The 27,999-nt window shown below is 41.2% G+C and overlaps 1 protein-coding gene across 4 annotated transcripts in view; it reads left to right on the top strand.

Moving 5' to 3' along the window:
• ST3GAL3 (ST3 beta-galactoside alpha-2,3-sialyltransferase 3) overlaps positions 1 to 27,999 on the top strand; it is a 459,765-nt gene that overhangs the window by 95,953 nt on the left and 335,813 nt on the right. For all 4 annotated transcript variants that reach the window (XM_054979381.1, XM_054979379.1, XM_054979380.1 and 1 more), the window contains 2 exons: positions 9,332 to 9,374; positions 27,204 to 27,296. In XM_054979381.1, the coding sequence (XP_054835356.1) occupies positions 9,332 to 9,374; positions 27,204 to 27,296 (136 nt within the window). The remainder of the gene's footprint in view (positions 1 to 9,331; positions 9,375 to 27,203; positions 27,297 to 27,999) is intronic.

Raw genomic sequence — 27,999 nt, 5'->3', positions numbered from 1 at the left:
AAATTACTTTGGCATTAAGAGCCTTGGCTTCATTGTGCTGCAAACTCCAGCCCATAGTAAAAAATGAGCTGTGTAATAAGGCTGAGTTGTGTCATCTGCTGCTCAACTGAGGGATAGCTTTCCTTGTTAAAATAGGAAGGAGAGTGAGAAAATCCACGTCTCTTGTGCCTCTGTCATCTCTCCCATCACCCCTTGGTGTCTATCTGGGAACAGGCAAAGCTCAGAAAGAACCTGTGGCTGTTCCACGCCCAATCATTCCTAGTAGGTAATATTTCAGGTTGGGAGAAAATGACAGAAAAACTCATGAGAGGATTTTGGGGTTGTACATGTGTAGTGGTGGATTGGAATGGGAAACTGGTATCTTGTCAGCAGGACCAGAATTGGATGACTTTGAAGTTAACTTCTAGCTCTACAGTTTCACACATAATATGAATATATCCCACTTGCGAATGTTCTCATATTTAATGGTTATGTTTAGGTTTTTTCTTTTGCTTTCTTGTTCTTGCTTTTTGATTAGTTCTGACTGCAGAAGAAGGAATAAATCTTAATTTTATGGAACATCTTACGCATCAGTGATGTTATAATATTTGATGGAAGAGGTAAAATTAAAATAGAGTATTTTGGTGATGTACATTCGTCTTGAAAGAAGAAAATGACATTACAAAGTGCGTGCTTGTGCTAGTCTTCAAAGCTTTTGGTTCTATACTAGGAACCTGATGGGGATCACATTGTTCTTGACAGGACGTTTACCACTTGATTGTTATCCTTGGATTATCTTGTCTGCAGGAAAGGCTCTGAGGCTTTATATTATCCAAGATACCACAATTGTAAAACTTTTGTTATTTATAGACCTAATGGACCAATGTCTGAGTGCATTGGAGAAGCAAACTCACTGACTGTCCAGAAGCCTTGATTATGATGGTAAGGAGATTAGAGTTTTTCTGTCCGTTTTGCTCCTCAATGTGAAATTTCAGACTGGGGTTTCATCACTGTTTCTTCACTACACCCCACATCACTTCTCCCTTACTTACAAAACAAGCCAGTTGTACTTCGAGGTGCTGAGCTATTTCCCAGTAAGAAGCTGTGTGTTACAGCTGTTCCTCCTCCATCTTGAGCAAGATCCTATGAGCAGCAGCGAACCCTTTTTATTTCCTCCAACTGGTTTTCTGCCTGTACTGCAATATAGATCTGGACTCTCTTCAAGGGTATCTGTGGACAGCCTCTGGGGATGAGGAAATATTACTTTCCCCCCATCTCTATCGGTGCAATCCTCTGCAGAGTTTCTCCAATCTAAGTACATTGATTTTAGTGGGCTTACTGGCATAACTTTGCATAGGATTGCAATGTTGAGGAAAAACTCCAAATAAACACCAAAGAGAGAATAACCTATGATTTTAAAAAAGGATCTTCAGGTAAAGACAAGCAGTTTAAGACCTTTCTTCTAAATCCACAATAAAATTAGGAGTATGAACTTGATTTTTCAAGTGTCTAACAGATACTGTCCACAATAAACAACAGCTACAAAAAAGCACTTGGTAACTATTCAAAATGATCAAGAAACATCACCTTCTTCATCGTGATGATGCAAAGCAACATGCATCATCTGCATATACTGACTCCTTTCATGAACCATATTGTGAACTTGACAATTAACTGGTTTAATGTTCTTTACCCACATCATTAAAGCATGGAACTGAATGTGTCATGGCTGCTCTGCTGGTTACTAACCTTTGATTTTGGTTTGCGTAATACATTCAGCAAAATAAAACATTCTGGAATACAGGGACTAGAAAAGTAGACGATCTTAACATCATCAAGTTTCTTTGTACGAAGGGTGGCCATATTGCACCAGCCTTTTTAGCAAAGTCACTCCTTCAGCTATTATATGGGACCTACCTAGGCCCACCTGCATCTTGTTTTGCCCCTCTTGATCAGGTTCAATCCAAGTTTTTAAGGGCAGTATTACAAGTTCCTAGATGCATATCTAATTCTATGATCCGTCTGGAGACTGGGACATTAAAGGTTGCTGCCAGAATATCATTTTCTTCGCTCTCCCTCTGGTTTAAAATAAATTTAAATCCTTGTGGCCTTCTTCCACTTATCCTCCTAGATGATTTTCGATCTAGCTGGCTAAAGGTGGTCCAAGTGAGTATTCCGCAGCTTGGATTCTGCTCCCCAGCTCTCCTCCAAATGGGTGGAGATTTAGCTAGACAAGCTCTGAGACAGAGAGTGGAAGACATTGAATACCAATCTGTTATTTCAAGATCTCCTAACTACATTGTAATACCTTCTAGACGGTACCTTGTGACTCCAGCCACCTATTTATACACGCTGGAAAATAATAACCAAAGAAGAGCCTTTACGCTTGCTAGATTTTCTGCTTTGCCATCTTCAACCATCGAGGGCAGATATTGGAAGATCCCATGGCCAGAGAGATTCTGCCCATTCAGTAGTGGCGAGATAGAGATGATGGTGCATGTGTTTTTTCATTGCCCCTTGTATATTGAGATTCACATTGTGCATATTCTTCCACTACTTGAACGATCTACAGACATCTCTGATTCAGACAGTATAAATATGCTGCTGTCTGACGAAAGTTCAGAGATTACTTGGCAAGCAGCCAAGTTTTGCTCCCAAGTGATTAAACTTCGTACCCTTCAGATCTTACCAGGCAATGAATATGATGAAGAGCTGATTGTTACATTTAACACTATATCCTATCCTTTCTTAGTCATATTTTGTCTGGGTTTGTGTAAATTTTTATCTGCATCTTTTAAAACATTCCCATGTCCTTTCCTTTATTGTTTGACATCTCTGCAGATCAAGTTCGCTCACTCCAAAGATCACCACAAACTTGTGCACATTACTTTTTTGTTAATATTGTCTTTGACTTTTACTAGGGAATGTGATACAGCTTATGAAACTAAACCCTTCTTTTGTGAAACATTCACTTAGGCATGAGCTGCTATAGCATAGTGGTTAAGTGTTTGAGTTGCAAATCAGCACTCTGCTGTTTCGAATCCCACGACTGCCGTGAACTCAGTAAGTGGCCTTGGGTAAGCTACTCGTCTCAGCCCCATCTCCCCAGATGTATTGTGAGGATAATAATGACACTGACTTAGTTCACTGCTCTGTGTGGGGCCCTGATCTGTCTAGAAGAGTGGTATGTAAGCAGAGATATTTTTTAAGCAAGGATAAATAGATAGGAAGTTTATGAAGTTAAGACTTCTGTGTGTCTAAGGAGAAAGCATGCTAGAAGAAAAAGCACATGGAATTTAAAAGATAACTTTTCTCTTTCTTTTGGGAGTCTTTCTCTGAGCTCAATCTGATCTTGCCTAATGGATTTCTTGGTCTTGAAGGCTACACAGTGGAGAAGTAAAATCTTTCCAGATGTGAAATCAATTGTCTGTGACAGGCTAGTTGTAATTTTGAGATCTGGTGGTCTGCTGTTGTATAATACTTTTGTGGGTCAGTTTTATGGTGGACATTTCAAGGCAATTTAGGTAATTCCTTCTTCAAAGGCTTATCAGAAAACTATCACTTCACTCTTTGTGGCTTGAGAAATACTACTGGTGATCTGGGACTGGCACCATGCCACTGATATAAGCCCAGAAAACTCTTGTGGGAGTTTAGTGTTTGCCTATTTATGGTAAAACAAAGGATAATAAAAGTTTATTGCTGGAATATGTCAAGCAGTTAGTTTAAAAATGGCATTCTTGATTATGGGATGGGCCGTGGCCCAGTGGTAGCGCATTTGCTCGGCATGCAAAAGTTTGAGGTTCGATTTCCACTATCTCCAGCTAAAAGCATCCCCATATTTAGAAAGCATCTGAATAGCATTTCCATGCTATTTAACTTCTATGTGAAACAGTTGGTTGAAGTAGGAGATGGGCTTAAACTGGAGTAACTCTTCTTGGGATTGTAAAAGAGTCACCAGTATGCTAATAACTCTCTGCACTGAATCTGAGGTGATAGAAATACTGAACCAAGTGCCTGGAGGAGTTAATGCACTGGTTGCTATTAGATTCAGCCCTTATTCTGGAAGCTTATTTTGCTGTTTTGCCATGAGGTGCCTTTCACCAGCTTAAAGTGGTGTCCCAGCTATAGTATCTCCTAAATTTTTCATGTTCTTGTAACTTCTAGGTTCCATTAGAGTAATGTGTTATATATGCAGCTGCCCTTGAGGAGTATTCGGGATACAGTGGCCAGATTAACTGGAGCAAGATGGTTCTTGTTCAAAGCGTTGACTTTAGTTGGCTTGAGAGTATGATATTGGACAGTCTTCTTCCATATGAACCTGTGAGGTTTATGATATTGGTATCATAGACCTTCTCCTGCAGTCTAAGTAATTGGTGACTCCAGAAGGGCCTTTTCAATAGTGGCAACCTTGAAATGCCTCTTTTAAACTGTTTAATTAAGCTTGTGTGTGCAGTTTAGGACTCAATTACATCATGGAAATCAAACTCAGTTTAATGTGCACTTTTGGATAGGCTACCTCAGTGCATACAGGGCAAATGTATGGAGTTTTATTCATGAAATATGAGTCAAGCGTGTTCTTGTTAACCAATGGAGGTGTATTTCTAGTTGTGAGCAATACCAAATGTCCCTTTGGTACTGCCTGTCAAAAGAGCTGCAGCTTTTCTTCCTTCATTTGAGGAGAAAAACTAGTCTCCCAACAAGGGATGTAAATACAGCAAATGCTGAAGTTTATATTTGTATCGTTTTGTTTAACTTGCTTGTGCTATTTTGCCATAATTATACTGTGCTAATTTGTAGGGCAGTCTCTGTCGTGCAGATGCACACTAAAGAAGAATCCATTTTTTAAAATCACTTTGTGTAAACACACGGCTGAAGCTGGAAAAAAATGTGAAGGCGCTTTATCTGCTTTTTCTGCTCTGTTGTTTTCTGTTTGGGTGGTCTGTTTGGAGCTTGGCAATTATGCTAAGCATTTCTCACTTGCTGACCAGTGGCTAGATTGTTCCTAGATGTCCAGAGGAAAGTTTCTTGTTTGTGCCAGTGTTTATCTTGGCAAGGAAAGTGTGTCATTTATACAGCTTGCTGTGCTTGGCTTTAAGTCTGCTTGTGTTATTGCTCTTATGCTTTTATTATTAAATTGTTGGCATCTACCAAGTTTTCATTTCATTCCAGGGCTCCCTATAATATAAAATCATGTGTGTGTATTTCTTCTTGCCCAAGGCCTAGTGTATGTTCTCAGTTGAGAAGAAATTCATTTCTGGTACTGTGTAAAGTATTGAGTCATCTGTGTGCATTGCCTTTTGTGGCAGTGATCAGTAAAAGGTATTTCTTTATCCATTTTGATACCACATCTTAATGTAGCCATTTCTGCTTCCCCATTGTTGAATGAGATGGCTCTGCTTGTGTAATTTCAGTTGGGCTAGTTTATACTCAAGGCACTTATTCTTTCTGAGCTTATTTTGTGATTCTTCAGTCATTCTTTGGCCAGTGCTCTTTAAACATATGAAGATCTTCTGTTGCCTGGTATTTGAGATTCAACTCTCAGTCATTGGACTGTTCAGGGTAGTTACTTTTCCCCTGTTCGTATATCACTTACTTGATCCTTACTTAAATGTTCAAAATCTTAACTTGCGGTGTAAAATTTCTCAGTATTTTAGAATAATTGAATAAAACTTTTACACCCCACTTTTTAAAGGGTGAGTGTTTTTTTAAATTATATTTTGAAATATTTGCAGTTTTTACTTGTTTGTCAATTCCAAACTTATCTCTCTCCTGTTGGGCTTGAAAACAATACGTATAAAATTGACTTGCCATGCTGCCACGTTGTTTTTAAATGATATAGGTCCGTTTGATATAACCCAACCAGTTTTGATGCTCTTATAAAGTAAGCTGAGATTGTTTTACAATTTTGAAAAAGCAAGTATTTGTCTGAAGAATCTACATCTTGTCTGTAAATCTCCCACCTACTTCTGAAGTTGTACCATCCAACTTATATAATATACTACTTCAAGAGGTATAGCTTAACTAAATCCATGCAGTAATAACATAACTTTCAACACTTCACTGAGGGAAAATAGGGACATTCCTAGTTGAGGGGGCAGGGCTATGTGTGGTGTCTGGTAGATAATGGTACTGGAAATAGGAACTGAAACTCCATCCAAACAAGTAACTCCAGATGGCAAAAACAGTGAAGCAAGTCAAATACATATACATATATAAGCATTTATATTCCATTTGTACAGGTTAGAGTAATACTGTCTCATTTTTCAGCTGACAAGCTCCAAGGCATAGCAGTGTGACTTGCTGAGCCTCAGTTTGTGCATCTGTGGCATAAAATTCTTAAGCAGGAGTAACAGTAAAGCAATGCTAAAGAAAGTACATCTGAGTATGTGCAGATTTTTTTCCTCACCACTGTACTAGCCTAACTGCACTTTGCAGCATGTTCCTTTTAACAAAAAAAAATCCATTGCCTTTTGGTGTATACAAGGTCTTCGTATTCTTTCCTACTCCCAATCCCTCCAGCCAGAAGATGGCTGAGCCCAGGAGTCTGTTTTAAATCTATGACTGAGTCCAGAAAGAAGAATACATCTGAGCGTGCACAGAGCACTTTTTACTCACCACTGAATAACCACCACTGAATAACTGCAGTCTTCTGTCTTCTCATGCAACTATAATTCACAGGCAGGGGGTGTCTCTGAGCAAAGATTTGGGCAAGAATTTCATGCTAAGCTAACATTCTTACATCTAGGAAAAAAACTACTGCTTCTTTTCTTTCTTTTCCGCTCCATCCTTCCTTCCAGCCATTTCTCAAGCAAAGATGTATTTAAAACAAAATGGAAAAATAAATAAATATTAGCAGAATTTAAAATAGGAAAGAGCTACGTTGATTGTAGGTCTGCTTGGTACTTTTTCAAAAATGTACATGATATGCTGTGCTTTTTTAAAAAGATCAAATGTGCAGTGTTTCCTGTTTCTAGAGTTCATATTAATACTTATAGTCTTCTTAAATGGAAGCATATACCAGTCAAAGTGTTTAGTGCTTTACTGTGTCACAGAAACTGGACTTTTATTTTGAAGTTGCTTCTCCTTACTGTTGAAAGTGAACAGGTAAAGTACTGTACTGAAGGGCAGTGAATGCCCTCCTCCATTAGGGAAAAAAGGAAAATTATATTGCACCATTGTGTGGGGGTTAGGTTTTGGTGAGGCTTATACTGAATAGTTAAAGTTGACTGTGGTTCTGTCAGGGTTTCATTTTCAGTCTGAGAACTCTTAAAACTAATTTGCTGAACAGAAAACATTTGCATCAGATTTATTTTGATGCTTATAAAGCCAGTATATTTCTGTATCAAGCAACTGCTAACCCTAACCCTCCTTACCGAGAGTGGATGCATGCTGTAATTCTTGTTACTCAAGAGATACAAGTAGGAAATTCAGTGGCATGGATAACTCTCTCAGCCTGTATGTCTGTTTGCTACAAGTGCAGGAGATAAAAAGATGTAGCTGGTGTTCTCCTTGTTAGTGGCTCCGTTCTTAAGCCTTGCTTAGCCTGCTGCTTGGTACAGGAAGCTGGGCCGCTTACTTGCAAGTTAATTCCTGTACTGCATATAGTATATATAAGGGCTGCAACCAGCAGCACAAAGACTTATCTGTAAAAGAGAGCAAAAAGAAAATATGAGGAATGTTGGTGCAAATGGGTGGGTGGGTTTTATTAGAATTTTTTTTATAATAGCTGTCAATTTTATGTATATGTCATCATGTGAATAGATAATGCTAGTAATATATTATGTAATCTTTCTGAATTGTATGCTTCCTAATTGTTTAAAAAATAAACTCTGGAATTAATAGAGCATTGAATTTTTTCCCCAGATGGGGAAAAGCAAAAGTTTTTGAGTTAAACTTCTTGAGTTAAACTTTGCTTTGTGTATGTGTATATAATTGTATTATTTTGTTACTATATGCATGTATTTATCACATAGACAATACAGCTCTAAAAACTTCTGGTTAAAACTGTAAAACAAAATGTATAACAACAATTATAAACATTTTATTTTCTTCTGTATTTCATATTTTGTTTTGTATTTGCTTTTTTGTTTTTTTATTGTTATGTTTTGTTAATATATGGCTATGTATATTTGTTGTGTAACTGAGTGATACATTTTTTAAAAATTCAATCTATTAATTAGATTTTAAAGCTACTTTGAGATTAATTTTCATCACCTGACACTGACAAATAGAACTACAAATATATTCCACTTACCTAAATTATTCTGAAAAGCATTAAAAACAATATGAGCAGACATTTTAGAAAAATAGGATTGGTATTAATGTAGCTCTGGCTTGGCTAACTTAAAGCGGGGAGGGTCTATGCTACTTGCTTTCAGTCATGTGCTCACCCTGATTGCTAAAGATTTGCCTTCTCTGTTGCTTCCCAAAAGGAAAATATGTTTTCTTTGAAATAGTAGGTAACACAATAAAACTACCCTGAACATTATTTTTCTTCTCTAGTTTCTCTGTCTTCCAGAGCAGATCTCTCTCTCCTCATTTTTACAGTCTTTTTTTTTTTTGGCAGGGTAAGTGACATGGAATTCATTTGAAAGCTTATTTGGAGATTTGATGAGGAAGTGCAAATGTAATTTGTAAGTTGCACATCAACACTTGAAGCATCTGGATGCATACAGTGGGGCTGCTACTGTTCTTGGTTTGCTGGACCAGCATGCAGTTTGGATTGAGATGACTATAAGAAGTGAGATTGCCAGTTGGAACAAAATGAGAAGCCATAGTTACGCATGTCATGTTTTTTCTGCTGTCTTCTTTGAAATAAAAAGGGAATGGTTTTACGTAATTAATATCTTTGGTGTATACAGCAGAAGTAGAAATATCCTTCTCACTCAAAAATAACTTTCCAGAGTTATCTTTTGCTATTTTCCCTCAGAGAACATATTTTGTCATTTTTTCCCATTTTGGCAGCCTTTATGTTTATTTGCGGTAGGAGTTACAGCATGTTTTGTAACAGGGTGACCTGTCATGGTTTAGAGAACATGCAAACTGCACAGCTAGTACATTAAGGATCAGTTTGGGAGAGTTGTATAAAGAAGGGGGCTTAATCTACTCAGATAGGATCATGCATCCTTATTTTCTGATTTTTACGTTTTCCTTCTGTAAATCGTCCTGCTATTTCTTCTGAAGTTAAGAAGCCAAGAAATTATTTATGTGGAAGTAAATTAATAAATATTTTTTTTAGAGCGCTGTCTCACTTTCAGTTAGAAAATTCCCTGTCCGTCTTCTCATTGAAAGGTCAACTGGTAAGCAAACTCTTGTTCCTTTATTACCTGATTCTTTGTCTTTTGTCTTTCAGAATATGACAAATTGGGCTTTCTTCTGAAGTTGGACTCCAAATTGTAAGTAGAACCACAAAAATTTAATTGTGATCTTGGCTCTATGTGGTAGCAATTAATAAGGTTGCCCAAGAATTTAAGTGCATCTACTTATAAAAGCATGTAAAATACCATAGGTTGTATACCAAAACATAATGTGCATGTTACCGGAAGTGGTCTCCTTGCAATAAATATGATTTATGGGAAATTAGCAAGCAAGGAAGACAGCTATACTAGAGGCAGTAACTGGGACCTATCACCAGTGTATACCAGGTCCCTTCCAAAATAGAACAAGCGAGTCTGGTGCTTAATATCAAACAATAACTTTTATTGAACACAAGAACTTCATGCACGTACACACAAATTACTGGGGGAAATAATTACGCACACACTCAGAGTCCTAGGAAATGTAGCCAGAAATTGGGTATAGAGAGAGGGAGTAAATATATCTACCTATCCTGGAGAAGGGTCCAATCCATGAAGGAAGAGAGTAGCTTCAAATGCCAGCATCCTCGGCCAAGAGAGCAAGAGGCTTAGGGAAGTAACCCTAAGGGAGAAGCCAGAAAGCTTGCATGATTTGAATGAGGCCAGGGCCTGCCTTTATAGGTAAAATGTGCCCTGAGGTGGGAGAACCCACCTAGCAGTCAGAACAAAGACTACAATGATCAGTTCCTGGGTTTAACAAAAGATATAATTGCCTTGAGTGGTAGCTGCTGGGGCTTGTGAATACAAATGTAAAACTAGTTCTAGCGCTGCACAAAAAGGATAGTTTGCTGATGAAGTCCACTGGAGCTAAGTTAAGTACTTTTAGGGAGGGACTGTTCTCTCCCAGGAACAACTGTATATACTTATGAATGTCATATGATTAGCTCCTCAATCAAGGACAGGAGATCTCATCATGGAAGAAGGGAAAAGAGTGTGTTAAGTGGGGATGACTCTGCGAGACCTTTGTTGCACTGTACTTCTTGGGGGCTGGGATGGATAGTAAAGCCAATCGCTTCTCAATCACTCCGCATTCCAATGTGGCATTCCATGCGTGCTGTATTCTCCCGGGCGAGACGTAGCAACTGTTAGAGGCTCTCTGGTAGCAATACAGTAGCCATTTTAAACTCCAGAGGCCTGTACACTATTAGTATCACAAGCAGCCATATGAAAACTGCTGTTAAAATGGCGGAGGCCGGGCTGACTGCTTACATGCAGGTCCTTGTATACAGGATCAATCTAAAAAACATGAAGAAAAAGGGAAACTTTGAAGTAGCTGGATGAGACTATTCCTCTCTCCAACGCCATCGATACAATAATTAAGGTAATAACAGGAAAAGAACAGGAGAAATCAAATAGAACATCAAGAAGAAAATACAAGAGGAGATGAGATTTACTTATTTTACAGTGAAATCCTAAGCAGAGTTACTTAGAATTTCTCCTAAAGGTTGTATCTGCACGACACTACTTCTAGTAGAGCTTGGACTTTGCATTGTTGCATTGTTGCATTGTTGCATTGTTTGTGTGTGTGTGCGCGCGTGCCATCAAGTCACAATTAACCTAAGGTGACCCCCACAAGGGGCTTTCAAAGCAAGTGAGAAGCAAAAGTGATTTTCCATTGCCTTACTCTTCAGACTCTTCCTTGGTGGATGCCCATCCAAGTACTGACCCTGCTTAGCTTCCAAGATCTGACAGTATACCACAGGCTTATTAAATAAACAAACAAACAAACAAATAAATAAATAAAATAAACTGCCACTCACCTGCAGCAAGTACCTATTGTTCTAGTCTAAGCCTAAAGTATCAAACTACCTGAGCTCCAAATAGAGCTACTCAAGTACTGTTGCTGGCTCAAGCAAGCTGGAATCAACCTTTTCTCTTAAAGCACCTGGCCCATTTAAGACCAGAAGGAAGCAAAGACCAACATGCCCAACTTCAAATGACAACAGTACCAAAATCTGGCTGTCCACTGCTCCAAACACCCCACTGTGTTCCTAGTCAGGAAGGGGTGGAGGAGAGCTGCCCTTTATCCCTTTTTGAGAGAGGGAAGAAGACAATGAAGGTTAGCAGTTGCCTTAGCATATTAGCTGTTTCCTCCGTTCTGCACTGTGGAAAAGCAGTGTAGGAGCAATATGGCAGCCTTTCTCAGCTCTCTCCATTCATGGAGAAGAAAGTGTTGGAACTTTCTGGAGATGCAAAATATCTATAGAGAGGATGTAAAGTTGGGGCAGGGATGATAACAGTGTTTGAAGTGGCGGTGAAGCGCAGAAGAGTGCAGGTATGAATGAGTGACTCCTCCCCCCATGATCTTAGTAGTAATGCTGGCATAATAAGATGAACTTGAGCAGTGGTGGCAGAGTTTTATATGCTAGGTGTATAGCAAAAAGAGTTAATTAACAGTAGCATACTGTTCCGGCAGGTGTTAATCCTTGAAATCGTTAGGTTGATAGTAAAGACTAGTTCACATACTGAGTACTCTGATGATAACATAGAGTAACTCTGTAACAGATATGCAAAGCATGCATACTGGATGAGGGATACACTTTTGGGTAGCAGTGTGTGTGAACAAGATCTTGGGATATGGTTGGATTGGAAGCTAAATGTGAGCATTCAGTGTGATGAAGCAGCATCTTGGGGTGTATCAACAGAAACATCACATTCAAATCACAGGATACCATTGGCCCACTATATGGCGCATTGGTCAGGCCTGACCTGGAGTATTTTGTGTAGTTCTGGAGGCCTCACTTCAAAAAGGATGTGGGCAAATTAGAACAGGTGCAGAGGAGAGCAACCAAGATGATCAGGCCTGGAGACCAAGCTCTATGAAGAAAGACTGAGCGACCTGGGGATGTCCAGTTTGGAGAAACGTATGTTGAGGGAAGATACGGTTGCTCTATTTGGCTGCCTAAGGATGTAGTGGGTTCCCCCTTATTGGTAGTCTTCAGGAAGTGACTGGATGAATACTTGTCAGAGATGCTTTAAGCTGTTCATGCATTGGGCAGGAGGTTGGACTAAATGATCTGTAAGGCCCCTTCCAAATCTGTGATTCTATCATTCTATGAAATGCAGGGAATGGGCTACCTGTCTGGTGAAGACTCTGGAAGAGGAGAGAGAGGGCCCTATGAGGATTTGGGTCAGGGCTCACTGCCTGCTAAATTGGAGGCTATAACGTATCAAAGTATCGTGATGTTCTAACAAAATAAAGTACTAATATAACAATCTTACTATATAATTGAGTAAGCGTGTTTCAGACAACTCACTTTATACCCGGGTGCACCACCAGAGGGCGCTGATATGGAGAGAAGCCTAGGCAAGGCACCATTTCCCTCCAGAAAGCATGCCATGGTGGGAAGCCCAGGCCGGGACCAGGATGGGAGCAGATGGCAATGCCCACCTTCCACCTTCACCCAGCTGGTATTAGGAGCAGAGCAGGTGACATTGCCACATGCACACCCTGCTATAACCCACTTGGTATTAGGAGCAGAGAAGGTGGCAATGCCCTCTGCCCACCTTAAGCCAGCTAGCATTAGGAGCAAAGCTCGTGGCAATGCCCACCCCCTGCCTTAACCCAGCTGGTATTAGAAGTGGAGCAGGTGTCAGTGCCTAAACCCTGCGTTAAACCAGCTGGTATCAGCAGTGGAACAGCATACAATGTCCGCCCCCCTTTGAACCAGTTAGGATCAGGAGCGGAGAAGTTGGCAGTGCCCACCCCCCATCTTAACCCAGCTGGTAATAGGAGTGGAGCAGATGGCAATGCCCACCCCTGCCTTAACCCAGCTGGTATTAGGAGTGGACCAAAAAAGAGAGAGGGTCACGGAGCAGCGAATCCCCTAAGCAAGAAAACCGTGACCTACTAACTAAAGATACATAAACCACTGTTATTAAACCGTTATTTATATCAAATATACAAATTTAACATAAACTCTATATGGTTATGAACTGACAATTTTACAGCTCATAGAAAAAACAGTACAAACATGAGAACACAGCGTCATACAGTAACCAAATATAAAACACAAATACTAAATTCTATATTTTTAAAGGCGCAAAGGTTCACTATGTTCAACCGTATCAAATTCACAGGAGCAAAAAGCTTGCAAACATGGTTTGAACTTAATAGGTGACAACCCAAAATAATTATTATAGCAGCTATGAAGCTTGCAAAGAATTCCAAGAAGTAACTGCAACGAGTTTGCATGCGAGGACTCCCGTTTCCGATATCCCCTTCTTCCTGGCAGTTACAACTGTGAAAAATATCACACGTTTTGTAAGCAAATATAAATGGATGAATAATCTCCTCCCAAAGATACAAAGTATACTTACAAAACACAATTCAGGGTAAGTCACACAAAGTTTCTTGGCATGATGGCCGCTTGCTCAATGGCGTATAACGCTTTCTGACGAAGAGAGCTGTGGCTCTCGAAAGCTTATTCTGCAATAAGGTTAGTCTTAAAGGTGCTACTGGACTCTGCTATTTTCTCTCCACCAAGACACAGATACTCCTCTTTAGAGTTTAATAATTTCTTTTATTAAAATAAACTTTAGTCTTTTTAATAAAGCAAGATATCAAAATATAAGTGCTTATTAAAATAAAACCTAAAAAATTAGAATAGATAAAAGCAACAAGAATTACGTTTCCTAACATTTCTCAATTAAATCTAAGTTTAAATCAATCAAACTTGCTATGACTAGGAGTGTGCACCCGAAAAATATTTGGGTTTCTTGCTGCAGGTTTACTCGAAGCGGGAAAACAATTCGGAAAAATCCAAATAATGAAGTGGCAAGCTGCTTCGGAATTTGGTTTTTTAAACGCTTTGGTATGCTCCGTAAAGATTCAGAAATCTTTATGGAGCACACCAAAGCACAAAGCAGCACTTTTCCTGCTGTTTGCAAATGGCAGGAAAAGTGTTGCTTTCAAGCTTCCCACCCTGCTGCTTTTTCCAACTGATGGGAGGAGGAGGAGGGAAAGTGTTGCTGCTTTCAAATGCTCTGCACTGCTCTTTCCACTCTTAATTATTCATATGTTTAATAATATGGCATTATACCTAGCCAAAAAGTGACACTATGTCCAGCTGCAGGATAAGATATAAATCAGTAATTATGACAGGAAAAGTTAAGTGAGCAGATCCTCATTGGTCCATTCTACAATTAGAGAACACTTTTCTGATACTGTCCACTATTTTTTTTATAAATGTTTTTATTTTCTAAACAACAAAAGGGATACAGATGAAGGAGCACCTGTGTAGTTATTTTTACCAGAACTGCTCTTTTAATGGGGGAATTAGCTTGCAGTCTGGATTTAAATTAGTGTGGGATCTTGACCAGCTACACCAGAGTCCTTCTATCAGAACACTCATGCAATAAAGAGGCGAGATTAATAAAAGTAAATGTGTTTTTACTAATGATGTTGCGTATGCCTAAACTAGCACACACAGACAAGATACACACAAGAGGCTAAGAATACAGAGTAGGAAAAACAGAGACAGTTGCATTTGCAGGAGAGCCCACTTGAGAATGACGGAACTGGGTATACTCACCTGGTCACGGCGTAGAAGAAAGATGTAGCAGCGAAGCGTGGTGGTATCTAGTGCCTGCACTAAATCCAGAGAGAGAGACAGCGGAGGTTCAGGATAGGAATGGCAAGCGCACCTCATGGCCAGGGAAGCTGGCTTAAATACCCCAAAATGTACCCTGAGGCTGATACCCTTCCCTGTGGTTCTCAATAGGGGAACAAAGGCTCGATGGCTCTACAGCTACCCTAGATGGGCCACTTTAGTATCTGATTGTAAGATTGTGACACCTCGGGAAGAGGGGACAAAGGAGGGGAAGGGAGTGCCAGGCAGGTTGATTGGATCGGCCAGGAAGCTGGCGTTGTCTTGACAGCATCAGCTCTGGAATGTGGTGGTTGCATTGAGATGCGTCCATTAGCTGTTCTGGATAGTTGGCACTTAGCTTCCATTCCGGGGCGGCTTCCGAGATATGCAGAGCGGGGCAAGGCTGGCTGCTGCAGATGTAACTGGCTCGCTTTCACAAAATGCCTTGAGCCAAAGTGAATGCCTTGAGCTGTGCGCGGGGAGGAAACAGGAGGAAACAGGATCAGGGAGTGGGGCCACTGGACACGTGATTACTTTTAAGAGGTATGAATTGCTTTGGGAAGCTTTTCTTCAGGATTGCGAATCGGCTCAACAGTGCTGGGGCTAATTTGGGAATCCTGAATCTTTCCAAATCAGCCCTATTTGGGTTAAAAACCCGAATTGGAATCCCAAAGCACACATCCCTAACCTTAATTGGTGATGGTGTGACTGTTCTTGTATGACTTGGGGACACAGGACAACTGAATTCAGTTATCACTCAGAATCCTTTTATCATTTTATGAACTAAGATAAAAATTATAAGAAACTTTTGGGGTGGCGGATAAAGTTAACTTTTTAATCATATATGTACCCCTTGACTCACACAAGTGCTCAGATAGATGAGACAAATGTCATGTGCCTTATTCTTTCTCCGGTGTTCTGAGGAGTGGGGCAGTCTGTACTTTTGGGAATGTAGCTTCTCCTCTTGGATGTAGGGTCAGCTGAGTCTTTTGATCCCGGAGGGGAGGGGCTCGTTCCTGGTGTCTCCAGTGTTTCTGGTCCTGCCGATGAGCAGAATGGCTCCAACTATGCTCTCAAAAGAGCAGCAGTCCCGGTGATGAATGACAGCAACCAACTGGAGAGAAAGGATCGGAGACTGGTTCTAGGAAAAAGTGGGGCTGGTGGTCCCTCCTCTCCCTCTTCCTGAGTTGCTGGAAAAGCAAAGTGCAGCATCTGAACCAATGCTCCACACTGTCTAGATCTAGGCGCTGCCTAGATCCACAGACTTCAGACCAGCCCCCCCCCCCAAAGAAACACTGGAGAGCAGAGGAGCTGATGGTGCTAGTGATCACTAGCCCCTTGGCACAGCGTGGACTCCCGACTAAGGCCCTAGCAGACAGGCTAGAATTCCCCCCCACACCTTTGGGCTATCAGGAGGTGCAGTTGAGTCCACAGTGGCCCAGCGCAGAGCAGGGAAGAGGCGACCAGACTGCATCCCCTCTCTCGAGCTCTGCAGGAGCAGCTGCAAACCAGGACAATGTCAGCCGTTTAGACTGACTGTTAGACCTGTTAAGACTACTGTATTCTAAGTGGAGGAGGAGAGGCCTGAAAGAAGGAAATTCCTGTTGCTTTTGCTTTCAATTCTAAACTTTGATGGGAAGACCTCCCCCCAGTGAACATGCCAGCTAAAGCAGACCTCGCAGCTCCTGCGGGCTCAGGAGGCATTGTGTGTGACTTGGAGCTCCCCAACTCACCTCTACTTCTTCTAAAACATCTCAGAGGGCTGAGGGAGAAGAGGCATAGGACTTGGATCTGACAGGTAAAGATGCTAAAGCAAACAGGACACAGTATCCTATTCCAGGACACTAAAATACTAGACAACACTTCTAACTACTTTGTCAGATTGCATAGGGAAGCCATTGAAATTCATAAGCATAAACACAATTTCAATAGGAAAGAAGAGACTTTAAGAATGAATAGAGCATGGCTTCCAGCCCTGCAAAACACCAGGCTAACGAAATACTCCACATCCCACAATAGCCCTGCAGAGAAGATTAGCATATCTTTTTTTTTTTATTAACTACATTAACTAACAATACAAAGGAAAGGAAGGGGAACAAGGGAAGGGAAGAAAAAAAACCCCAAACAACACCATATGACATCTACACTACACAGAATGCTTTCCCTTCATACTGCCATTATTAAAAAAAACTAAAGCTTTGTATAATATTGATGGAGTGGTTGACCTTACAAAATGCAAATTACAATTCAAATTCAAATTAAGTTTTCCTCCCCCTCCTGGGTCCCGGACGCAGTTCTCTCTGAGCAACTGCAGCCGCAGTGCTCGTTTCCTCCCCCCCCCTCAGACTTCTCGTTTTCTTCTTGCTTGGTGTCTCGCTGAAATTCTGGATTTTTATCCTCAAAATCCCTTAGTTGATCTTCTGATAATATCTTGTAAGCTTGATCTTTGTGACTAAACCAGATACCTTCAGGAAATAGCCATTTATACTTTATTCCACGTTCCCTCAGAAGAGCTGCGAGCTTTTTATACTTAAATCGTCTTTTCCGAACTAAAAATGGGACGTCTTTCAGTATCTTGACTTTGTTACCCAAAATGTCCAGATTCGCATTGTATGAGTTGTATAGGATAGTGTCTCGGATCCTTTTAGATGAAAAATCGATGATGATCTCGCGAGGCAGCTGACGCTTGGTTGCATATTTTGAAGAAGCCCTACGGACCTCCAAAATGGCGCTTTTAACCTCTTCTTTAGTTGCCTTCGCGGGTGTCGCCAATAGTTCCGAGACCAGACCCCATAAATCCTCATTTTCCTCCTCTTTCACGTTCTGGAGGCGCAAAATTGTGTTCGTTCCACTTGTAGCCCGATCAGCTGGTTCTCCACCAGCTTTAACTCTTTATTCGTAGCCTTCACGAGTGACGCACTTTCCCGAGCAGACTTCTCTGCCCCCCCCGCTGCTTCCTTAATGGTTTTCACTTCGCTCTCAATTAAGCCCACCCTTTGATCTGTTTCGTTCAGCTTGTCAACAAAGGGTTTTATGGCTTCGATAACCGACCTCCGCACCAATTCTTCGAGCGACTCTCCCTTCCCCTGCAGGGCAGCCGAAATTGACTTGCCCAGAGCGGGACTCTGTTTTTTCGCTGCCATTTTAGGGGGGGGGGGCCGCCAGCCAAATTCTGAGACTCAGCGAGGGGGAAGAACTAGCCTTCTTAGCTTCAGATCCCACCACTCCTTCACGTGCGCTTGTAATAACAGAAGGGATTCGCTTACTTACAGGCTTCCGCCTAGTTCTGCTCTTTGCCGTTTTCCATGGCCCGGCAGCACTCGAGGCGCCGCGCACGTCTGCCGGCCTCCATAGGGACAAACGGGCAATTTACCCCCCGCATTGATTTTCGGGGGGCTCTTCCCGCAGCGTCCCGGACCCTGCCTCCCTCACTGGGAGTCCTGGGGGCTAATCTTCGCAGATCAGCCACCCGGTCAGAGTGCTCGGGCGCTTCCTCCCGGACCTGCGGAGAGGAGCGTCCGACATGGCCGAGAAAATGAAACCGAATCAAGAAGATTAGCATATCAAGCACCAATCCATATGCAAAAGAACCTCCTCAGGATACAGTGACGCCTCCCTCCATTAGCATTCTACACCCTGGGAAATTCCTATAGGATGACTCAGCCCAAACCCACTTTCCTGAGTAGATATAAATTACCTGCCAACATCTTCTCCACACTGTGACACTGAGAGATCTCTGTCTTTTGGTTCTACACCTCTGAAGAAGACAGTCACAGCTGCTGGCGAAACATCAGGAACTACAATGCCAAGACCACGGCTATACAGCCTGGAAAATCCACAACAACCATGCTAAAGCAAATTTGCTCTCATAGCTTAGAACAAAGATTAAAAAAGAATTTAGGAAAGCCCTAAGGGAATAAGCCCAGAGCAGCACTGCCTGTGGTCCTTCTGATAAACAAGAAAGATACCCCCCCCCCAAGAGGGAGGCTGATGTTTAAAGAAGAAAAATGTCTCACTTTCTCCCCTGAGATCTAAGAGAAGGAAATTAGAGGAGGGCAAAACTCGCAGAGAGCATAGCCCTCTGTTAGACACTCAATCCGAGGACTCTCAGGAGTCAGATTCCTCCTCAGATAGGGAAGAAGGCGTATTAACGGAGGAGAAGAAGCAGTTTTCACAGGGCACACAAGGCTCTTTCCACAAGAACTTTATGCCAGATTGCTTCCAAAAGTGTTAAGGGCACTGGCGATAACTCAAAACCCCAAGGGAAAAGAGGATCCACATCCAGATTTCTCAGAGGGGTCAGAAAGGGCTCTTCCCAAGGTGGGGGTGGTACCCTCTGGAATTCTGCCTTTTGACAGCATTTTACAATCTAATAAAAGCAGAATGCGAGACTCCAGCCAAAACCAAATCCATCCATACAATCTTTAATATATTCTATTCCTTAGTACCAGAGGCTGCTAGTAAATTCAAACTCCCCCTAGTGGATGATCTGGTGAATAGCCTTGCATCCAATTCAGTACTAGCAATGGATGCTGAAGGGCTGCCCAAGGACTCTTGTGACAGAAAGATAGAACAAGCTCTGTATAGGGGTTTTGAAGCATCGGCCTACTCTTAGAGCATCAGTGGCAAGCTCACTATTCATGAGGGCAGCATTTACTTGGGCTTCGGACTTAGCCGCAGCAGATAGCAATGTGCCTAAAGAGGTGAAGGATGAGGTCAAGAAGATTGCCCTGGAGACAGCATTTGCAGCAGATGCCTCTTTGGATGCCATACAGCTATCTTCTAGAGCAATGGCCTTCAATGTGAAAGGCAGGTAGAACACATGGCTCTGGAACTGGGACATCGATTCTTTGGCCTGGGCCAAGGTGGCAGGAATTCCGTTTAAGGGGAACAGCCTATTCAGAGAAGCCCTGGATAGGTACTTGGTGGAAGACAGAAAGAAGAAAAAGGTTCTTCCATCAAAAAAGAAAGAAGGGAAACCAAGGAAAAGATTCTAGTCCTTTCGAGACTCCAAATGATCCCTGCGCACTGGCAATACAAGACCATTCAAGGACTGCTGGCCATCCAAGCCCCAAACTGAATCTGACACATTCACCAAGTCCAACTAGTATGCTAAAGGACCAAAAAAGGGCCAATCAGCATGATTATCTGGAGATGTCAATAGCACAGGGGATTGGGGAGAGGGGGTGCTTACAGAGATTCTCACAACTGTGGGTAAGAACTGTAATGGACAGATGAGGCTTGGACATAGTAACCAATGACTACACTCTGGAATTAGAATCAGTACCCCCAACCACTTTATATAGATTCCAATGAACCAATTGAACACGAAACACTTACTTATAAAAAAGGCCATCAGTCACCTGATAGAACCAGTCCCAGAAAAACACATATCTCGGGCAGTGTATTCTTCATAGTCCTGAAGAAGAAAGGGGATGTGAGGGCCATTTGGGATCTAAAATGGCTAAACAAGTTAATCAAGACACGCAAATTCAAAATGGAAACCCTCAAATCAATTGTGGCAATTATTCAGGAAAAGGACTTATTGGTGTCCATCGATCTGTCAGAAGCCTATGTACATATTCCAGTAAGAGAGTCCCACAGCAAATTTCTACAATTCGCCTACAATGGAAATCACTACCAGTACCATGCATTACCCTTTGGACTAAAATCTTCACCGAGGGTATTCACAAAGGTAGCCCTACTGGCGCACCTGTGGCTTCAGGGTGTATCGTTGTTCCCATATCCCGACGACATCCTTATCAAAGTCCAGTCTTTAGAGATAGGACTGGAAGTAGTGAAGTCCACAATAGATTGTCTAAGGGACCACAGATTTGTGATAAACGAAGAGAAGAGCGCACTTCTTCCCACTCAGAAAAACACTCATCTGGGAGTAGTTATAGACACAACAGGGACAGAGTGTTCCTGTCACAAGAAAGACAGCAGAAGTTCCGATCTATCCTAGACATGATCCAAAAGGATCAGGAAGTAGAAGTGATGAGATTAGCACAATTGCTGGGGACCATGGTGTCCTACCAGGAGGTGGTACAGTGGTTGAGATTTCACGCTTGCCTTCTTCAGAGGTTTATATTACATTACCAAGATACTATAGCTCACAAAAGACACAAACTAGTGAGACTACCAACAAATCTATCACAAGAGTTCACCAGGTGGCAGGACCCGACAAGGTTCCTGAAAGGGGTTCCACTCAGGGAACTGAAAAGGGTGGTCATGACAACAGATGCTAGCCTGTGGGGCTGGGAAGCACGTACCCGGGGAAGGATGTCCCAAGGCACCTGAAGGAAGAGGAGAGTTCCAAGAGCATAAATCTGCTGGAACTCAGGGCCATCGAGAGAGGACTGATGGAATTTCAGGATCTACTATCAGGATGCCATCTATTAGTGAAAACAGACAACATGACTGCCACGGCTTATGTCAACAGGCAGAGAGGAATCAGATACAAATCACTTCACAGAGAAGCCACTGTTATTATGAAGTGGGCAGAGAGACATATCAGATCAATAAAAGCAGTTCATGAACAGGACAACTTGGTGGCTGATTGGCAGGAACAAGGTGGATCAATTGGACTGGATGTTATGCAAGGAAGTATTTCAGCAAATCTGCCAGAGATTCAGAAAGGCAAAAATAAACCTGTTCGCAAGCAATTGCAATCACCAAATTCAGAAATACAAATCAAGGAAAAGAGATCCTCAGGCTGGGGAAGTAGACACTCTGGGCTGCTATTGGCCCTGCTTGCTTCTGTATGCCTTCCCACTAATACAACTAATGCAAAGAGTGGTGCAGAAAATTGTTGAACAGCGGGTGGAAATAATACTGACCGTGCCTTATTGGCCAAGGGGAGCATGGTTCCAGGAGTTGGTGAGACTTTCAGTCACGGACCTATGGCTTCTGCTGCGAGACGACCTGCTGACACAAGGGACAATCCTACACCCTCAACCAGCTCCATTAAATCTCACAGCCTGGAGGTTTAACACAGGCAGTTGAAAGAATTGGGATATTCTGAGATAATGATCCATACAATGCTAGCATCTAGAAAGAGCTCCACAAACAGGAGCTACAATCACGCTTGGCAGGTTTTTCAAGTCTGGTATGCAGATAGGGGAAAAGACTCTTTAAAAATCCCAATTAGGGAGATTCTCTCATTCCTACAAGAAGGTCTGGGTAAGGGGCTTAGTACCAGCACCTTTAAAAGACAGCTTCAGCTATCACAGCAGTTAGGGGTTCCAAGAAAGGTAAACTTCTATCCCAATACCCGCATGTTAAGAGATTTCTATGGGGTACCACACTGATCAACCCCCCTCCCCAAGGGTACATAGATTTCCCTCTTGTAATCTCAATATAGTTTTGAAAGCACTAACTAAGGAAACTTTTGAGCCCATGGCATCGTGCCCCATTAAGGAGTTGATTTTTAAAACTATTTTTCTAATAGGTATTACCTTGACAAGACAAGTAGCTGAATTTAGAGCCTTATCAGTGGACAGGGAACTGTGTGTATTCCACAAAGACAAAGTGGTCTTAAGACTAGACCCAGCTTTCATTCCTAAAGTAAATCCAGTATTTCATAGGAGTGAGGAAATAGTTCTATCCTCATTCTGCCCAAATTCCACACATGATAAGGAAAGGGAGTGGAATTGCCTTATGTCCGTAGGGCACTAAGTTTTATATGGACAGGACAGAACAGTTGAGGAAATCAGAGGCACTGTTTATGTCATTCAGGAAGTCATCCCTGGGTAACAGTGTATCTACCTCTACATTGAGCAGGTGGATTAGGGGGTGTATAATCTTGGTATACAGAGCCAGGAACCTGGAACCACCCCAGGGTATTACAGCTTACTTGCTTAGGGGAGTGGCAACCTCCGCAGCGTATAGATCCTTCTCCTTTAGAAATGGTATGTAAAGCTGCAATATGGAGGTCCGTGCATTCATTCACCAAACATTATAGAATAGACAAGATAGCCTCAGCTGAGGTGGCCTTCGGAAGAAGGGTTCTACAACACACCCTCTAGTCTCGGAGTCCAACTGGCCCTCCCTGGGTCATACTGCTTTGTTATGTCCCCAAAGTACGGACTGCTCCAACTCCACGGACCACCGAAGAATGGAGGATTTGTTTTCACTTATCTTGAAGTTTCCTTCTCGGAGGTCTAGGAGTGGGGCAGTCCTACCCACCCCAAAAAGGTAGGGTAGATCCGGAGATTGGAGGGTTCATTGTACAGTACTTGGCAGCAAATAACCATTTCTTTTTTTAAAATTAAGCTTTCTAAGTGTACATAGTTTACATAGTGTTAAAGAAGTTGACATTAAGACATAATGAAAGGGGAGGAGGCTATTATGTTGTTGAGAGTTTATACAGTTATTTGAAGACTCGTGGCTTGAGAACTTACTGGAGACACCAGGAATGAGCCCCTCCCCTCTGGGTGCCAGGCTATAGGATGTAGGTCGGTGTATATAAAACATGGCTGCAATTTCGTTATCTAGCCCATCACTGGGAGTATAGGCTCACATGAACATCCTCTGATTAATCAAAACTTACAGCAGATCAAAAAATCTGCTTAATCAAAAAAGAACAGCAGATGCCAACATTATTGTATTGTGCATTTGAATGCATAGAAACACACAAGAAGGATTTGTGAAAAGACTAGTGGGAGAAAAAAAGTACAGTATTTATTTTGATGCTGTGTTACAGTCTGATGGTAATTGTACCTGTATACAAAGCTGTGTTAAATATTAGCTCCGGGGAGATCATTTAATTGATGGAGGGGGGAAATTTTCCACTAGCACTTCCAGACTTTCTGTAGACTCTAAGGATTTGTCTTTGTTTTATTACATACTTGTGCTATGTCTCCCATATCTGTACTAGAAAGGACATATTACACTAATTGTAGACTTCCTTGTAATAAATACAATGTGTAGAAATTTAAGTCTTTTTCCAAAATAAAAGTAGAGCCAAAAATAACAACCTTCACCCTCTCAAACCCAAATGAAACTCAACCCAGACTATGAGAAGATCATAAAAATGGAAGCAGCCTCAGTTAGGAACACATGCAGCTTGTGTTACTAGTGTTTGTTTAAATGACTTCCCTTTGCAGCATTAACAAAATCTTAAATGGATTCCTTTGCTTCACCTAATTTTGGTGCTGGGTTTTGAGTTACCGTTTTCTTCCACTAGATGCAAGTATCGAACCTTTAGGAAAGCCTTGAAGTAAGTGTCAACACCAGCCCCTGAGGATTAGCATGTCATCTCAAATTGGTTCTGGAAGACAAAATGATGCTACAGACTGGAGTTGTACAGACACCATGATCATTACAACACAGCTTAAATATTTTTTGTTAACCCAGTGATGTAACGTTGGTCCTGAGCTTATGCTGGGTAGTTAAATGGGAAGGTTGCTTTCCTTTGTATATATATATATATATCTTGGTTTGTTCATGTAAGCTGACTAGAACTTTTTGTTGCTCAAGGGCCTTTCTATAGTGGTTCTGTGTCTCAGATTATGCAGTTTAGTCCATGCAGATATGATGAATAGGTGACCTTGTCTTTTGTCAGGGGGTTGAACTAAATGAATTCTGGCCCCTTGCTGCTATTGCTGTCAGGGTAGTTGTTTTTACTTCCTGTATTCAAAAGCCCAGCTGAATAAGAACATTCACATGAGACCCTGCTTCCCTCAAATCATACTTTTATCTCTGCCATTTTGGATTGTGATTTTACTGACGTCTGATATTAGTTAGCTGCTAATCATACAAAAAACAAGAGTTGAAGTTATTGAAGAATTATATTCCACTCAGAATTTCTGGATAATGTTGGTCTGAGCAAAGCTATAGATGTACATAATTGGTTTTCATAAACAAATATTAGATCTTTGAGAAAATTCCTGTCTCTTTCTATATTTAATATAATATTTAGACATCTTTATGACTGTCTTAGTTGCACAATGCTCTCAAGAAACTGAGGGACAGAAATGTCTTCCTTTGGAAGGTTTTCTTTGAAGTAGTCCAGGGCATTAGATTTGTAATTTAGCATTCAAGGTGACTATGAATGTATTTGGCAGTTTAATAAAGAATTAGATATGTAGTAGTTAATAAGAGCAGACAAATATCCTCAAACTAGGTTGAAAAGATAAAACTTCTTGCAAAACCATAAAAGAATGGCAGTGTGTATAGTCAGAATGGGAAATGAGGCAGTGGAGCTGGCAGCTGGCAGCTGTGGTTAGGCTACAAAACTACTTTTGTTTGTGGCATTTTGGAACATGAACTTTTATCACATTTTGTAAAGTTTAATAAGATTGTGTCTCACACTAACATATCTCTTGGCATATTTGTGGCTTTTAAGATAGGTAGCCCATATCCTCCTGTTATGGCACCAGCAAATTAACTATTAGTCAGAGGAAACAATCACTTGGTATTTTTAATAGAATCGGTAGAAAAGACACTTCGACATTTTGAATTTGAAACTTTAAAACAGCTTAAAAGACAACTTGAAAAAAAATCCTTGTGTTGTGGTTGATCTGAAGCATTTCTGAATAGGATATATTACCATGTCAGACTGTAGAGGAAAGTATACTTTTATTTCTCTTGTGCAGTGATTTCCCCCCTAATTTACTTCAAATATCTGTGTTGTTGGTGGAACAGTTCCTAGGGCCCTAATTCAAAACCAAATCATGATGAAATTGAATTTTTAAGTTCAATCCTCTTGTACGTTTCCTAGGAATGCCAACAAAGAATAATGGGAGCTTCTGCCATGCATACATTCTGCTGAGGCTTTGGGGAGTGAAAACTTCAGTAAAGTGTGGCCTCTGCTTGAACAGTCCTTCTGTAATTTTTTATTGGAACAACAGTTCTTCTGTATATAATTGTATCTAAATAAGGTCTGCCCATAATGTTATGAGGCATAACCTTTGATTGTTAAGTATGGTAAGCTGTAGTTATTGATAAAATGAGACAAATTGTTTAACCACAATGCCTTTCCTTAGAATTCAATTAGTTGTGTGTTCAGCCTTTCACATACTAGTTGATTGTGAGATAGAGACTGAGTTATTAGAAAGTCAGCTAGGGAAACAATGTTGGGTCTGTGATATAGGAATGCCAACTCCTTCCCTTTCCACAGTGGCTCGTAGAAATTTGTGGTAATTTGGTTAGATTTAATCTGCAAATAGAAATTTCCCTAGACATTGTAGGTCTGTCATGCAACAGAAAAATGAGTTGACAAGTGATTGCTTTGTTGCTGTTTACATTCATTCTTGTTGGAAAATTTTAACCTAAAATAGCTTATTAGAAACACTGATTCCTGATTTCACTTTTCCCAGTGTATAAAACCCTACCAAGGAAGGAATATATTAAATTCTAAATGACTTTAGGACAGTTTGATATTGTCCTTTTTTGTTTGTTTAAGAAATCTTTGTTCTTATTGCTCTGAACTATTTAACAACTATTTAACAACAACAACAACAAAAGGATTAAGGTGACTATGACGTTCCCTCCTCTTTCCCTCTTTGTCCTTAAACAGCAGAAATAGCACTTTCTAGTATTCCAGACCCCTTCAAACACCAATACTTTCCTTCAGTTTTTGACTGAAGGTCTCCAAAAGACACTTTCCAACCACACCCAACCAGGCATCTCTCCACTCTCCAGAGCCACCTCCTTGTTTGACTGGGTAGGGAAAGTCTCTTCTCCTTAGAAGATCTATCCCTTTTCTTTGGCCCAAATAGGAGTCTGCAGCTACGTCTCAAATTTCCTTGCCAACTTTCCCCCAGTTCTCCTGTTGGTGTTAAATTGCTTTAAATTAGGACTGTCTCCCTAACTGTTCACACTCTGGTTGTTGTGGATTTTCCGGGCTGTATAGCCGTGGTTTCAGTGTTACTGAGAGATCTCTGTCTTTTGGTGCTACACCTCTGAAGATGCCAGCCACAGCTGCTGGTGAAACGTCAGGAACTACAATGCCAAGACCACGGCTATTCAGCCCAGAAAATCCACAACAACCATTGTTCTCTGGCCATGAAAGCCTTCGACAATATATTGTTCACACTCTGTTCCTCTCAGCTAGGACTGAAAACATACTGTCTTCTTTCCATCTCATGCTATCTATCAGATTCCTTGGAGTAGCCTGTCACTCAAACCTCTCTGTGTCTGTGAGGGATTAACCCTTAACAATCCTTCAGCTGTTTGTACAGCATTTCCAGGCTTTTCAAAAGTGCAGTCTCTCACAGTGACACAATTGGAATTTTTAATATAGACTTTCTTAACTCTGGTTCTTTCTCTACAGGCCTCCAGAGCTAGCCTCAAAGTATGCTAACATATCAGAGGGAGTCTGCAAACCAGGATATGCTTCTGCTCTCATGACTGCCATCTTCCCAAAGTAAGTGTCTCATTCCTCCAGGTTTCTGCATTACAGTCTTGCTCTTCTATTCCTGTATTTTCTCCTGCTTGTGTCAGATGAAATTAGCGGCTGAGTTTATTGTCACAATGTAAATGGATTCTGGGGCTGTTCTTATTGATATAAAAATAGTCAGGCAAAGGCTTGTATGTATACCATCATGGTGGTAGAGAATGCCATCAAGTCATAGCTGACTTATGGCAACCCCTGGTGGGGTTTTCATGGCAACAAATTAACAGAGGTGGTTTGCCACTGCCTACCTCTACAACCCTAATCTTTGTTGGAGGTCTCCCATCCAATTTCTAACCAAGGCCAACCCTGCTTAGCTTGCAAGATCTGACAAGTTCAAGCCTGCCTTGGCTACCCTGGTTAGGGCATGTACACTGTCATGAACATAACCAAATGAACTGTATATATAGAATATCTTTTTCCTTATACTATGATGCTATCTTAAGTAACGTAAAATAAGATGTTTTTAATTACAAAAATCTAAGCTACTTAGCATATTTTTGAAAAGTTTAGAGTATCGCCTTACCAAATAATAGCATTTTACTTCACTATGTAATCAAAACTTCTTGGCTAATTTGAGGTAAAATTACCACCTTTGTTGTTCTAAAACAGTGCCATTGATTGGGGATAACAACACTATAGCTGTTAAACTACTTGAACTATAAATCTCACTCTT

Source organism: Eublepharis macularius, chromosome 5, assembly GCF_028583425.1.
Source record: "Eublepharis macularius isolate TG4126 chromosome 5, MPM_Emac_v1.0, whole genome shotgun sequence".
Lineage (NCBI taxonomy): Eukaryota > Metazoa > Chordata > Lepidosauria > Squamata > Eublepharidae > Eublepharis > Eublepharis macularius.
The sequence above is the reverse complement of the archived record's forward strand: the minus strand, read 5'-3'. Positions and strand labels throughout refer to the sequence as shown.